Below are 13733 nucleotides of genomic sequence, written 5' to 3' on the forward strand. Positions count from 1 at the left end.
CCTCCCAGGACACATGTCACAAGACAATCACCCCAAAAGTAGGCAAGTAAGGAACCCAGGGAGGTCAAGTCATTGTTCAAGGCCTGGTGATATCTATGGAGGCATATGAACTGCTATATGTTGGGAGGTAGAACTGTCCTATAACCTCTACCAATTCCCCTGGTGTAAATGTTAGCCAGCATGGCTGCTTTCAGGTGACTAATGACTGAGTAGACATCTTATTAATAACTCTGGTCCTCCAAGCTGGATAAGCCCCAAAGAGGCCTCAGAGACTTTGGTGGCAGAGTGGGATTCAGCCTGATTGATACTCCCAGATCCTAAATACTGAGCCCAACTCTGAAAGACACCTCCACTCTTGAGTGTTGATATGAGAGAAGGATCTGGGATTTTAGTCAAAGGGCTGGGGGATTATATCCAACATCTGACACATTGCTGAGCTTCTCACCAGCTGTGAATGGAGGGACTAAAAATCCAGAAAGGCACTCAAAATGGGCTTAGCTGTAGCTTGAAGGCCGTGCTGGTTCTAGGACAGGGGAGGCCAAGCCACACCTCGGGGTGTCCTTAACATGTGCCATCTACAGTGTAGGAGCTCGAGAAAGCAGGTCCTGCCTAAGCCTTTGCAATAACACTGCCCCATGGCAGTCTCACAATGTTTCCAGAGCACCAAGTGCATCCTCCAAACTCAGTCATTCTTACATAAATGAGGACCTCCCAGGGGATGGAAGGAAGGGTGCACAGAGGCCAGAGCAGGTATAGCCTGGGCCGAAACCCATGGGAAAGGGGAAGGAAGTTGGTGGTAGAACTGGAGGAAATTCCATTTAAACCCTCTTGGAGGGCAATTGATCTTGCACACTTACCTGGTTTGGAGGCTGGGAGGGTGGGAGGTGAGGATAGCAGTGATTCTCATGATGTTAGCATGAGTTTTCTGGCCCGGCAGGTTCCACTGCCCTTGGTTTCCCGTAAGAACTCCTTTTACAGATGATGGCACCAGTGTGCTCACTGTGCTGATACTTGGTGATGACGCAGATGAAACTGATGATGGTACTGACGGTAGTGAAGGTAGTGGTTGATGGCGTGGTGGCAATTGTGGTGGTGAAGGTGGTGGTAGTAATGACGAAAGTTATGGTGGCCATGGGGATGATAGCGGTAGTGGTGTGGGTAGTTAGTAATAATGGTTGACTGTGATGTTTGTGGTAGTAATGGTGGTAAAAGGTGGTGGCGGTGCTGGTGATAAAGATGATGGTGCTGATGAAAGTGATAATAGTGATGGTGTTGTGTTGGTGCTGGAAATGATGGTGGTGATGGTGGTGGTGATGATGGTGGTGATGGTAACAGTGATGAAGGTGGTGGCAGTGGTGATGGTGATGGTGGCGGGTGGGAAAAACGATGATGGTCACCATAATAATCAACACCATCATTATGGTGTTGGTAGTAAGGGCGGTAACAATGAAGATGGTGGCAGTCATCGTGGTGCTGGTGGTGGTGGCTATGGTGGTGACAGTGTTGATAACGGTGATGGTGCTTTCGGTAGAGACAACAGCAGTGTGAACGGTGGTAGTTATAGCATGGTAGTGGTGGGATGATGGTGAAAGTGTTGACCATGGCGATGAGAAAATGACCGAAGTGTTAATGGCTTTGGTGGCAGTGATTTTGGTGGCAGTGGTAATGATAGTAGTGGTGATGGCCATAAGGACTAGAATCCAATCTTCTAAAAATAGGCATGAGCACACTGTACTTCACCCACACTGCTGTGGGTCTCTCCTAGAGTTGCCGGCCCTGGAGTCCACCCCTCTGGCCTTAGGCAGAATAGATCTGCCAACGACCTTCTTCCAGCCTCTCTTCTGAGGAAATCCCTGTCCTAGCATGTCTAACCTGAGATCCCAGACGTCAAGCAGCTGATAGTGATGTCTGCAGCCACAGACAAGAGCAGCAAGGCACAGAAATCTGCAGAGAAAGGACATACACCACTCCCACTTAGTTCTGGAACCTCAGTACGCACTGGGGTCACACAGGGCGACCCAACCTCATTCCAGCCAGGCCTTGTTCCTGCTTTTTCCTGGCAGGCAGTTTTGCCTCCACTGACAGCTTGAGTAGTGGCAGGGAACACATGCCTAGACTGCGGATGCCGTATCTCTCTTGGCTGTGTCACGGAACTAGAGCATAACATAGTACGGCTGTCTGAGGGCTCTGCAGATCTGTGCTGGCTTCGCAGCACAAGTTTCTAGGCAGCTGTACTCTGTGTGTATGCATCCTCGCTGGTACTCTGTAGTTTATCAAATGCATGCTATGTGAGCCTGTTCTATCCTGAGCAAATGGAGTCACAGCAGTTACAGGCTAGGACTTCTCCACTGCCAGGAAAGAAATCCAATTTCCTTCTGATTTGAAATTAATTTTGAGAGGGAAATTGCTTTATTGTTATGCCTCATGAAGACGGCCAGCCTCGGGGCTTGCTGCTTTGTTAAGAGGGGCCTGATCTCAGCTGGGAGGAGTTTGGGGGGTGTCCTCAGCCGAGGTGCTGAGAACGCCCGTGTCTGACCCAGTACTGGCTGAGCTGAGCTCTGGGAGACTCGCCGGGAAAGCGCTTCCCCACTGGGGAATCTCACTGGCCTTGAAGCAAATATTTGAGGAGCAAAGACAGCTGGTCTGTTGGCTGTTGAGTGGACACTTACTTTCCCCAGCCCCCTTCTTCCTCTAGGAATCCAAAGACTGTGGATGCCTGGCCCAGGCACAAGCATCTCAGAGAAGCACTATTGCAAAAGTCAGTGACGTGTGGCTGGGCATCTCTGACCAAGTCCGGTCATGAGTGGAGCTTGGCAACCACAGCAGGGTCCTGGGCCTCGGTCCCCGGGCCTGGGTCTGCAGAACTTGGCACTCACCAACGTCATTGCTCATGTCTCTGCTCGACCTGGGGTTTGCTGACTATGCAGATGCACACATTCCTCTCCTGCAGCTGGTAGGCTAGAAGCCAACTGATCTATAAATATGTGGCCTGGCTCCATGTTCTGGCCCCAGAGCCTCCACATGCTGATGGACAGTTCATCAACACAGTTTTAAGCCAGAACAAGATATCACTTAGAATATGAAATTTCCTCTGGGTTCCAAGAGAAGATTCAATATTTGGACAGATATATGTGATGCTCCAGAAAGGGCGTTCAACATTGTCTAGACTTTGTACGACAGCTAGGGAAACTGAGGCCCAAGAAGGCTGGTGCAAGACTGGAAACCAATGTCTGCCTCCCAGCTCTGAGAGCAATGCAGTGCAGAAACGTCAGTCTATACCACCCTTCATGTGTGTGGTTCATATCTCTGCTCCTCCTCCCTCTTGCCTGTGAGCCCGCCACTGGGGCCAGGGCTATGCCCAGCCAGCCTCTGCTGCTTTAAGTGCCACCAGTGGCTGAACTGCCACTCCGATGCTGGCCAAGGAAAGGCGGGCTTAAGCCACCTTGGACGTGTGTTCTGGGCCACACTGAGGGACAGCTTTCCAGGTTAGCCCAAACCACAGCAAGGGCACCAAGGAACAAACTTGTTCTCTTTGGCCTAACACTCTTTTGGGGCCCTTGGGAGAAGGTGGGGCAACCGGGACAGGATTCCCTGGCGGGGCAAGTCTTACATGACCTCAGCGGCAGCCAGCGTCTGTGCTCTCACCCCAGCCCACATATCCTGGGAGCTGTGCTCAACTACCTGGCAAGCCCTGTCCTCAGAGGTCCTCCCAATCTGTGTGGTCATGACCTCTGAGGAGGTAAGACAAGCAAGGATAGCTGGCTGTGCTCAAGGACAAGCATCAAATGTTTCTGGGTGGAGACTGAACCACACCATGACAGACCTTTCTTGTTACAGTGAACCACTGGAACATTGGCTCTTCTTGGGAAGCCAGGCCTCAGGCTCATGGTTGCTGACAATGGGGTGACAGTGGTGCCTGATGCTATCCCATAGTGACTGTCCCTCTAATCTTAGGGCAGGCCCAACAGGTGAGATGTATGCTGGAAAAGACAAGGGGATAGAAGTACAAAGCAACTACTGGCCTCATGGGCAATCCGCAGGCAAAGGTACCCGAAGCATAGGCCTCACTTTGAGACACTAGCATCTCCATATCAAACTTCTCTTACCAAGACTCAATTCTCCCTGTGTGCATCTCCCAGGGGCTCTCAGTCCATCAGCTTCTGGGCAGTGGCAGCCATTCTCCACCGCCCTGGACTGCAGCTGCAGGCTCCCTTGAGCCCAAGGGTGGGGATACACTCACAGAGGGTGGGGGCTGCACCTGCCTCCTCAGCGCTGGATCTGGCACAGCCCCGCAGGTGCTCCTAGCCAACACATCTGGAATGCATTCTAAAGCCAGGGGAGGGGCTGCTGGGGGAGCAGAGGAAATAAGTTGTACAATAAGAATAAAACCACCAGTTTAGATCCAAACACCAGAACTCTCTGAGGGTCCACAATGGTGCTATGGGTACATGGCACCAGGAGGTACGTTGGCAGTAACTGCCGGGCGGGGGGCGGGGTGTGGAGAGCAGTTTTGATGAAGCATTACTCATGTCTGGCCTCAAAGACACAGGCCTATCTGACAGCCCCATTGTGTGATCAGCTAGTTGAAATGGGACCTGAGGTTTCTCCATAATATTCTTTCATGTACCATCTTCTGGGCAGAGCTCAGGGATACGCAGGATTCTGGGATTACCAGCTCACTTTATATCCAGTCTCCCCAAGACAAGGACTATGGTCTTGAGAGCACTGTCTTCTATCCGACTAGGTCTAGGGCAGCACTTGCCTTTCAAGAATGCAGCCAAGAATAAGTGGGTAGCGCAAGCTGTGTCTCTGATTCAGTAAGTTGGCATACAAGTTACTTTCTTAAGACAGAAATCATACCACTAGGCTGCTCCCAAGAGCAAGAAATGGACCCCATGTTGTTTGAGCATGGGTACCACTGAGGCAGAGGACTGGGCACAGGTTCTTGCATATTGCAAACAAGTAGCATGGATTTTGGCACCACTACAGAACAAAGCAGTATGCAGACCATGGCTACTATGCAGAAAGCAGGCCTGGCATGGTTACAAACAGGCAGATGTGATAATGGAATAGCCTGTAAGGGTGGATGGGCCAGCCTTCTTCAATTTTCTCATGTTTGACAACACGTCCAAGAGGCGGGTTACATGTGCCTGTCAGTGTGTCCTTGCCACATGGGAAGGCCATCATTATGCAATCGTGTCATGGGTTCTGGACCATGACCCTATTCCAGGGCTGCTGAAGATCATGGCCCAAGGTTGTGCTGCAGAAGTCGAGTCTGACTTGGGCTCAGTTCCCAACCTTTGCTGTGCAGCCATGGCTGGAAACAGAATGAGAAAGTTTGAGGTGGGTTGCTTTGTTTTGGAGAGCAGGATTATCAGTGTAGCCTTGGCTGTCCTGGAACTGGTTCTGTAGACTACGCTGGTCTTGAACTCACAGAAGTTCACCTGCCTCTGCCTCCTGGAATGAATGCTGGAATCAAAGGTATGTGCTACCACCACCTGGCTTTCTCTTTGTTTTTTTTACAATGTTGGGGACTGAACCCAGGATTTCACACATACTAGTCAAGCATTCTACAACAAAGCTATTCCCAGTTCTCTTTTTACTTGTTATTTTGAGACAGGATCTTGCTTAGTTGACCAAGCTGGCCTTGAACTTTTAATTCTCCTGCCTAGGTCTCCTGCATAGCTGGGATGACAGGCCTGTGCCATCTGGCTGGGCTATAAACATTATTTCATCCATATTTTATGCCACCATAGTCAGCCTGGCAGGAGATAGAGATAGTCAGTGAGGACATCCCCCAAACCAGACACCTACTTTGGGATTGGCCTACCCATGATCCTGGGCAGTGTGAGCTCTGTATCAGCCTGGGCCCTGGCCTAACTCCCAGGCCCCAGGTGAAGATTCCCAGGCAGCCTGGGAGGGCTGGGGAGGCGGCCATGGCCAGGATAGGGTCCCACAGGAGGGAGCAGCTGGAGTTGGAAATCCCATGCGGCTCCCCCCACGGTGGTCCTGCTGATGGGGGGAGGATGCTGATCTTGACAGGAGGGGATATGTTCCCACCTGGTCTGCCTTCCATGAACATCCAAACCACACACAGATTGAGGCTATGCCAAGCCTCAGCGTAGTGGAAGAGAGACACGCTTTCCTCTCCTCCACAATCAGAACCCAGCCCTAACCAAAGCTGGACTCTGGATGCTTGCTAGACCACACAGATGCCCCCAGGATGCCCCCATAGACAACCCAAGCTAGAGTCCTGAGATCTGGAGGCTGCCACATCTTAGGATCCCACCGTGCCACTCTCTCAGACCCTACCGTCTCTGAGCCCAGCAAACAGCTTTGCACTAATGAGGCAGGAAACAAGCTAGACAGAGAACCCCCACCCCACTTCCTGAAGCCTGGTGCAGCTTCCAGAGGGGAGGTGGAATGCAGCCTGCGTGGCTGCCTTTATCGCCCGTTCTCTCTGGCAGCATCCTCCCTAGCACTCAGCGTCACTTTGTTTATTGCTGACAGGTCCCAGCCTGGTCCCAGGATGTCTGGCCCCTCTATGGGCAGAAATCTCATTCTCCAACTGATGCTCCTCCACACTCTCCCCTCAACAACCTAGAGATGGCCAAGAAGAGAGGACAGGACATGCCCAGCAGTGGCCTGGCCCACTTGCAGGCAATGTGTGTCGCCAGCATAGATTTTCGTTCTTTGGGGACTCCTTTGCTGGACAGCCTGGGTAGGACACCCAGTGTCTCTGAACTCAGTTTAGGGAAGCAACCCTCACTCAGCAAGGCCTGAGGCCACTGCAAAGCATCAGGAAATAAATGATCCAGGGTGACCTTAGTGGGCAAGCCAGCCTCGTCAGGACACACCTCCCATAGTCACCTCTAGGGATCACTGCCGGTATCTGTGAGCAGAGGCCAGAGTGGTGGCACTTGGTGTGTGCGCCATCAACCCCTCCCTCAGCCTTGAGAAGTCCAGGTGGAAATCACATGTGCATTTTCCAACTAGGAGACTGAGGCCCAGGAAATAAAGGGGCCGGCCTGGAGCTAGGGATGACTCCCTACCAGGGTCTCCTAGAGAGCCCTTGAAGTCCAGGGGACCTTGATTAAGATGACATCCATAACCGCAGGAGAGGTGGGCTTTGCAACTTGGCCTTGGACTTCTAGAAACTGGAGTGGAGGTGCACTGGGGATCTGGCCAGGCTCTCCAACATCTACAATACCAGGATGATCACAAGGAAGGAGGAATAGCCTCCCCAGGAGACATGGGAACCTGGAGAACTGTCAGCTGTACCCAGCCCTGTTGTTTCTAGGGAGGCAGTAGTCACCCTGGCTTAGAGGGACATGCTCGGCAGCTTTGAGGAGAGGGTACAAAGGCAAATGTTGGAGCAATGAAGGCTCTTCCCAGATGAGACTAGCACATGCCAGCTACCAAGCAGTGGACACATGGCACAGCATCGTGGCCCCTGTCACCCCTCTCTGAGTCCCTCCAGAGTCAGGCTGGCTGCCATAGTCTCTGACATTGGGGCTGAGGCCCAAGAGATAGACTTGCCTTAAGTAACAGCCTCCTGTGCCCACCGCACTTTTGCTAGGAGTTTCTGCCACCCACACCCTAGAGGCTGGTGGCCACGGCTACCTACCAGGTGCCCTGCAGCTCTCACCAGCTGGTGAGTGGAGAAGGGGAAGGCCTCATTGCTCAGGTCAGCATCGAGAACATCCTGGAGAATGGTACGGCTGTGAACAAGGAGAGAGTCGTCAGTCAGTGAGTCATACACACCTCCAGAATTCCCGGCCAGGGCCAGGAAGGCAGTGGGGTCAATGCTGGAGGAAGGAAGACAACAAATGGTATGTATCTAGACATTCTGGTAGGTACACGCCACAAGTGCCACCATGTGAGACAGCCACCTTCCTATGGACTGTCAGGGCCCGGCAGAGTCTGGAAGGCCAGGTCACAAATGAGCTCTGGCCTCAGGCTGGTAACTACAAAGTTATGCAACTGCCAAGCACTCTGGATCTCACCCAAGTCACCATTGAGAGAAGTTGGCAATGGTGGTCTCTGTTTTACATAGGAAAGTCAAAGTTCAAGCTGTAGTGAGTAGCCAGGAGCCAGCAGGAGAGCACAAGGACACTGTAGGGCACCACTCCACTGCCACCCTCACCGCTGCCACCGCCACCACCACCACCATCGCCATCACTGCCTCCAGCCCAACTGCCACCACCACCACCATCCTATGCATCCTCCAACCAAGCCCAAGTGTCCTGTCTGTCATGGGTCTCAGCCTCACAGGAGTCACAAGGAGGTAGAGAGATTACTTAGAGTCCCATCCCCTGGTAGACATCGCCTTCTTAAGGACAGGGACTGTACCTAGCTGGAATACCCTGCAGCACCAGACTCGTCTTCCCCAAACTGTGTCACATCACAGTGGCTCCTACCGTCATGTCCCTTGATTTCCTAAACCACAACACGGTTCATACTCATATGCCCACCATGGAGGCACGTTCTAGCACATTCCTCACCCGTCTCAGCCCTGCAATCTCCCTTGCCCACCTCCCCACTCCTCTGCAGCCCCACTCAGGCCCTCCTGCTGCTAAATATACAAAATCTTATGGGCCCATGCCCCAAGGTCGCCACCACCAAGCCCACGTGTCTCCTCCCAGGTCACCTCTCCTATGTCCCTCCACACTCCCACCCTGCTCCCTGTCACATTTAGCCCTCTGTCACCCTTCAGCTCTTGACTCAGCCAGCAGTCACCTGCTCTAGGCAGTGCCCCTAGACATATGGGTCTGAGTCAGGTTTCTTCCCAGGGGTCCCACAGGTGTCTCTGTGTGACTACAGGAGGCCTCTGGCGTTTTTTTTCTCCCTTTGCCACGCCCAGCCCTCTAAGCCAGGGGCTCCCTGCCAACAGGACCTTATACCACCCTCTGCTTGGCACACAATTATAAGCATCTGGGCTCGACACAGGCAACAGGGCATGTACCCTAGGGCTGGAAACGCCCTCACTTCTACCCATCAGGGGTCCCAGAGGGCTGCAGCTACTGCTCAGAAGTGCAGTCAGCCCAAATCCCCACCACACAGAGCTGGGAGCTACCACCCACGCCCGCATGAGGTGCTCAGCCGCTGCCTTCTGCCAAGATCCTTATGTAACCCCAGCCCCACGTGGTGCCAGCCCTAGAGATTCAGCTCAGCTCTACTGCAACCAGACCTCCTAGAACCCAGGCTCTCACAGCCCTGGGGCAACCACACAACAGAGAGGTAGCCTGGCAGGATATATAGGGCTTGCGCTGTCTTCCTCATAGGGCATAGGAGCTACAGATGGCTCCTAATGTGGGGCTTGGAGGATTGGAACCTAGGCTGGGGTGTCAGCTCCAGAGAACAGTCACCCAGGTCTGCCAAGGATGCTGTCCTTCTCAGAGAACAGGTGGCCCGAGGAAAGGGTCACCTGGAGTCTTGAGGGCAAGTCCCAGCCCCTCACATGCCTCAGCCCTGGCTGCTAAATGGAGACCTAGACAACCCTTACAGAAAGAACCACAAAAACATGTGTCCAGTGCCTGGGGCCCATGCTGACAACTATGACCATCCCACATAGCTCAAGTGTGTCCCCAGCAACCACAGGAAGCTGTTTGAACTGAATGAAGTTCATTAAGGGTCAAGAGCCAGGTAAAGTCTTAGCATACTGGCTGGCTCCGGGATAGCCAACTTCCTGAATGTTCTTCCGAGTAGCAGTTCACATAGTAGCAGTTTCCATGACCCAGGTGCTGTGCTAAGTGCTCCCCATAAAGGCCCATAACTAGGCCTGTTTGTATTGGTGACATTACTACTCATATGGGAAGGAGGAGAGCCTTCTGGAGGTGGAAAGGAGAGCTGCCAGCCTGGAGGCTGCCACCTGGCTGTCCCCTGGGGCTGTACCTTGATCTGACTGTCTGATATCCTCACCCCTTCCTTCCCTCCTCACCCACCTGCCTCCCTCATTCTAAAAATAGCCAGGCCCTATCCAAGGTCACTACTCAATGAAGCTGGAGTCTCCTGAAGGCCAGGCTTCTATTGCAGCAGGTGGGACTCTATTCCTTCAAGCTGACCTATGGGCTCCAATAACCCTGCGGGGGAGGGGCTGGAAGCCACACCCACAGCACCATTGGGCCCTGCCGCCAAATGCTAATCAACCACTCTAAACACTTGAATAAATGGTTTCCCTGTCCCCATGTGGCAGCCTTGTAGTGTGGTTCCCACCACCTGCCCCTCTTCCTGGCCCCTCAAGACCCTTCAGCCAGCTGTCCCTGAAAGGCGCTCAGCAAACACTATGACCTGGTGCCCTCCTGTTCTCTGAGCAGCAGCCAGGGTCTGGACTCAGCCAGGAGTCGCTAGATTGGTCAACCCCAAGGCACCAGGGAAAACTGACACCACAGCAGAGTCTGAGCTCACTAGTCAGGGTCCCAGCAGGACACCCAGGGTGGAAAAGATGTCACCATTCTGACCCCCTGGGGATCCTAGCAGCCCTTCCTGAGGAATGCTTCTTCCCTTTGCCCCTCCCACAAGAAGTGACTCCCTTCTGCCCTCACTTCCAGCCTAGGCCCAGGGGATCCACCAAGCACAGGGATGCATCTGTGGGACCGACACATGGCACCTTGCTGGTCACCAAAAAACATTATCCAGTTCAGACGCAGTTTCTCATGAGGGCTTTTGACTTGGCGACTAGGGTGGACTATGAGAGATGGGGGTTCCCATCTCCTTATACCTTGGCTCCCAGGCACTGTGTGACCCTGGAAATGTCTCTACCTCTGATACATCAATAAGAAGAGAGAATTCACAACCACCTGATATGGTAAACCTCATCAGCTGTTGGACAGAGGGGCACCTCCTAGATCAAGAGGGAGACCCGCCAGGTGTTATCCTTGGAGCTATTTCAGAGACCAGCTCTGAATGTCAGCGACACGGGCACCAGACAGAATAAAAAAGAAAAGGAATAACCCTGTCACGTGAGATCCCCCCTTTCTCTTGCCCATCTCTCTTTCCCTTTTTCTTCCTTCTTCTCTTCTCTTTTCTCCTCAATCTCTCCCCCTTTCCTCTCTCTCTCTGCTCTTTCCCCTCTCTCTTTTCTCTTTTTTCTCCTCTCTCTCCCCCTTTCTCCACCACCCCCATCCCTAATCTTTGAACTTGTGACTAAAAACAAGTCCTTCCTCCCTTAGGTCATTATTTTACAGACATTCAACATAGCAACAAAACACCTACCACCAACCCACAGCCTCTCTGCAGCATCAGGGGCAGGGGCTAGGCCAGCTCGGGCACCACAACTGACTGTACTTGGTTGGTGTCTGTTCACAGCGCATTCGTTCTTCCTCTTGTTTCCCCTATCCTGCCCCTTCCCCAAAGCTCTGCCAGAGTGGTCTTGTGCACACCCGGCACACATCCTTGTGTCTAAGACCCTCAGTAGCACACAGGGGTCCCCATGAGATTCTGACTCCTCCTGCATCAGGAACAAGGCTCAGCTGAGAATTATAGAGCCTCAATGGTTGATGGCTTTGTCTGGCATACAGAGAGAATGGGGGGGCCTCTCCTCAGATCTCTATTTACACATGGGAGTGGGTCCACTCCTGGCCTGGCTCTGTCTATGTGGAGGGATGAAGAAGAATAATAGCAACCAGAGACTCTAAGGGGTCTTCACAGAACGCAAGGCTGCAGAGTTAAGCTGACCCTGGTCCAGGGCTGACCCAAACCTGTTATTTTAAAAACTACTCAGCCCATGTAACACCCCAAGTTGTCAGGTCACCCATTGTTCAGATGAGTGGTTCTGCCCATGGGCTCGCCTGAAGGCTCACATAGGGGCACCCAGTAACCCAGGTATCAGGTCCCTGTCTCTTCTTACCTGGCTGGGCCCTGGATGCTGAGCATGCCCAGATCTTCAGAACTATCCATAAGCTGGCATCGGAACTTCTGATCCTGTAGAACTGTAGTTATGTGGGACCAGTTGTGTTGGGCCACAGCCCCACCTACGGCCAGGTAGTAGCCATCCCCTAGAGGAGAAGCACCAGGTTTAGAACAGGACCTTGGGACAGAGAACAAGGTGAGGGTGGGCCTAAGGGACCCCAGATTCTTACTGGAGAAAGGGTGTAGCTTGGTTCCTTCAATGGGCAGTGCCAAAGGCTTCCACCTGCTTCTCTGGTGCCTTCGGGTCCTAGGGGTACTATCCAGCCTCAACCACTAGGGCTAAGCAGCCTCAGACAAATATTTTTCCCTCTCTGAGTCTCAACAACCTTACTAGTTCCCATCATTAACATATCCCATGCCCCTGGGCTCCCTGCCTCTGCCATTCTGAAGCTCACTGGGCCAGGCTTAGAGATGGGAGTTACAGGCAACAGTCCCCTCGTGGTGGCTAACCTCGATGGTCAATTTTATAAGATCTAAAATCACCTAGGAGGCAGGGCCTCTGAGTATGTCTGGAGAGGGGTTCTAGATTCAGTTAATCTGGGTAAGAAGCCCCACCCTGACTGTGGGTGACACCTTGGGCTGGGGTCCTAGATTAAATAAAAAGGAGAAAGTGAGCTAAGCACAAGCATCCATCTCTCTGCTTTCTGACTGTGGATGTAACGTGACCAGTCATCTCAAGGTCCTGCTGCCATATTCTCCCGGCTGTGTGCTTGGACTGTGAACTGATGAGCTGCTCCTTCTTCGAGAGGCTTTTGTCACAGCAATGAGAGAAATGGCTAATACAACCTGAATCACCCAGGATGTTAGCACATCAATTTTCCCAGAAGTTCAGGGAGGAGACATGTGTTGGGAATAGGTGAAACCCACTGTTCCTATGGCCATAGGGCATCCGCAGAGCCACACAGGCCCTGGGTGGCTTTCCCTTGGACACCAGCTCACCTCTGCCAGACATTCTGGGAAACCACAGCCTCAGAATTTAGTGGCTGTGGACCTAGTAAACAAGCTCACCAATATCAGTAATGCCATCTGTGATTCAAGGTTCAAAAAAGTTCTCATTGGAACGGATGCTATGACCTGTGGTAGTCGGGTATCCCTGAACCATTGCCTTTACCACCCCCTGGACCAGTTGTGTGTGTGTGTGGGGGGGTAACCTGGCACAAGGAAGGCAGGGTGGGAGGTTTCTATGGTGCCTCCCATCTTTCTGACCCCCTTTCTCACTGACTCCCATAGGCTCCTCTGCTTTGCAGTGAAGGCCCTCAAAGTCCTTAAGCTTCTGGGCCCTGATCACTTGCTTAGGCATCAGGATGCAATTGGAACCGCCTTTGAGGGCTGCTGGGAGGAGGCAAAGCCACAGCAGACACAGGAAGCAGGGTTTGGGGCAGAATGGCAATATTTACATGCTCCCTTTCCCTTCCCCTTCAAAGGCCTCTTCATGCCCAAACATTGAGGTCCTCACCACCAGCCTTGCAGCTCCCCCTGCTTTGGGACTTGGTTCTATTGAGGGGTGCTTTCATCCTGCCCAGTCCTCTCCCTTGCTGCTTCTCCACCTCCATGACCAGATAATGCCCTCTCCTGGAACCCCTCTCACCCCAACCTTGCAGAGTTCTGTAATAGGCTGAGTCTATGACAGCCAGACCTCGGCCCTGTGCCTATTCCTCCACCCACTCCCCTCACACTAGTGATGCACCCCAAAGAGCCATGGGTGGCAGAAGCCCTGATCCCTCAAACCTTTATTTCGGAGACACCTCACAGGAACACACAACATCCATGGAAGGATGCGGTCTTGGGAGGCACACAGGCTTTGGCCACCCTGTCCGACTGCA

At 52.8% G+C, this 13733-nt stretch overlaps 1 protein-coding gene across 7 annotated transcripts in view; it reads right to left on the reverse strand.

The window, feature by feature from the left end:
* Positions 1–13733, reverse strand: part of Sardh (sarcosine dehydrogenase) — a 63269-nt gene that overhangs the window by 16740 nt on the left and 32796 nt on the right. For all 7 annotated transcript variants that reach the window (XM_027423018.2, XM_027423019.2, XM_027423021.2 and 4 more), the window contains 2 exons: positions 11849–11996; positions 7628–7721 (listed from right to left, as the gene is read on the reverse strand). In XM_027423018.2, coding sequence (XP_027278819.1) covers positions 7628–7721; positions 11849–11996 — 242 coding nt within the window. The remainder of the gene's footprint in view (positions 1–7627; positions 7722–11848; positions 11997–13733) is intronic.

This window comes from Cricetulus griseus, chromosome 6 (assembly GCF_003668045.3).
Source record: "Cricetulus griseus strain 17A/GY chromosome 6, alternate assembly CriGri-PICRH-1.0, whole genome shotgun sequence".
Taxonomy (NCBI): Eukaryota; Metazoa; Chordata; class Mammalia; order Rodentia; family Cricetidae; genus Cricetulus; species Cricetulus griseus.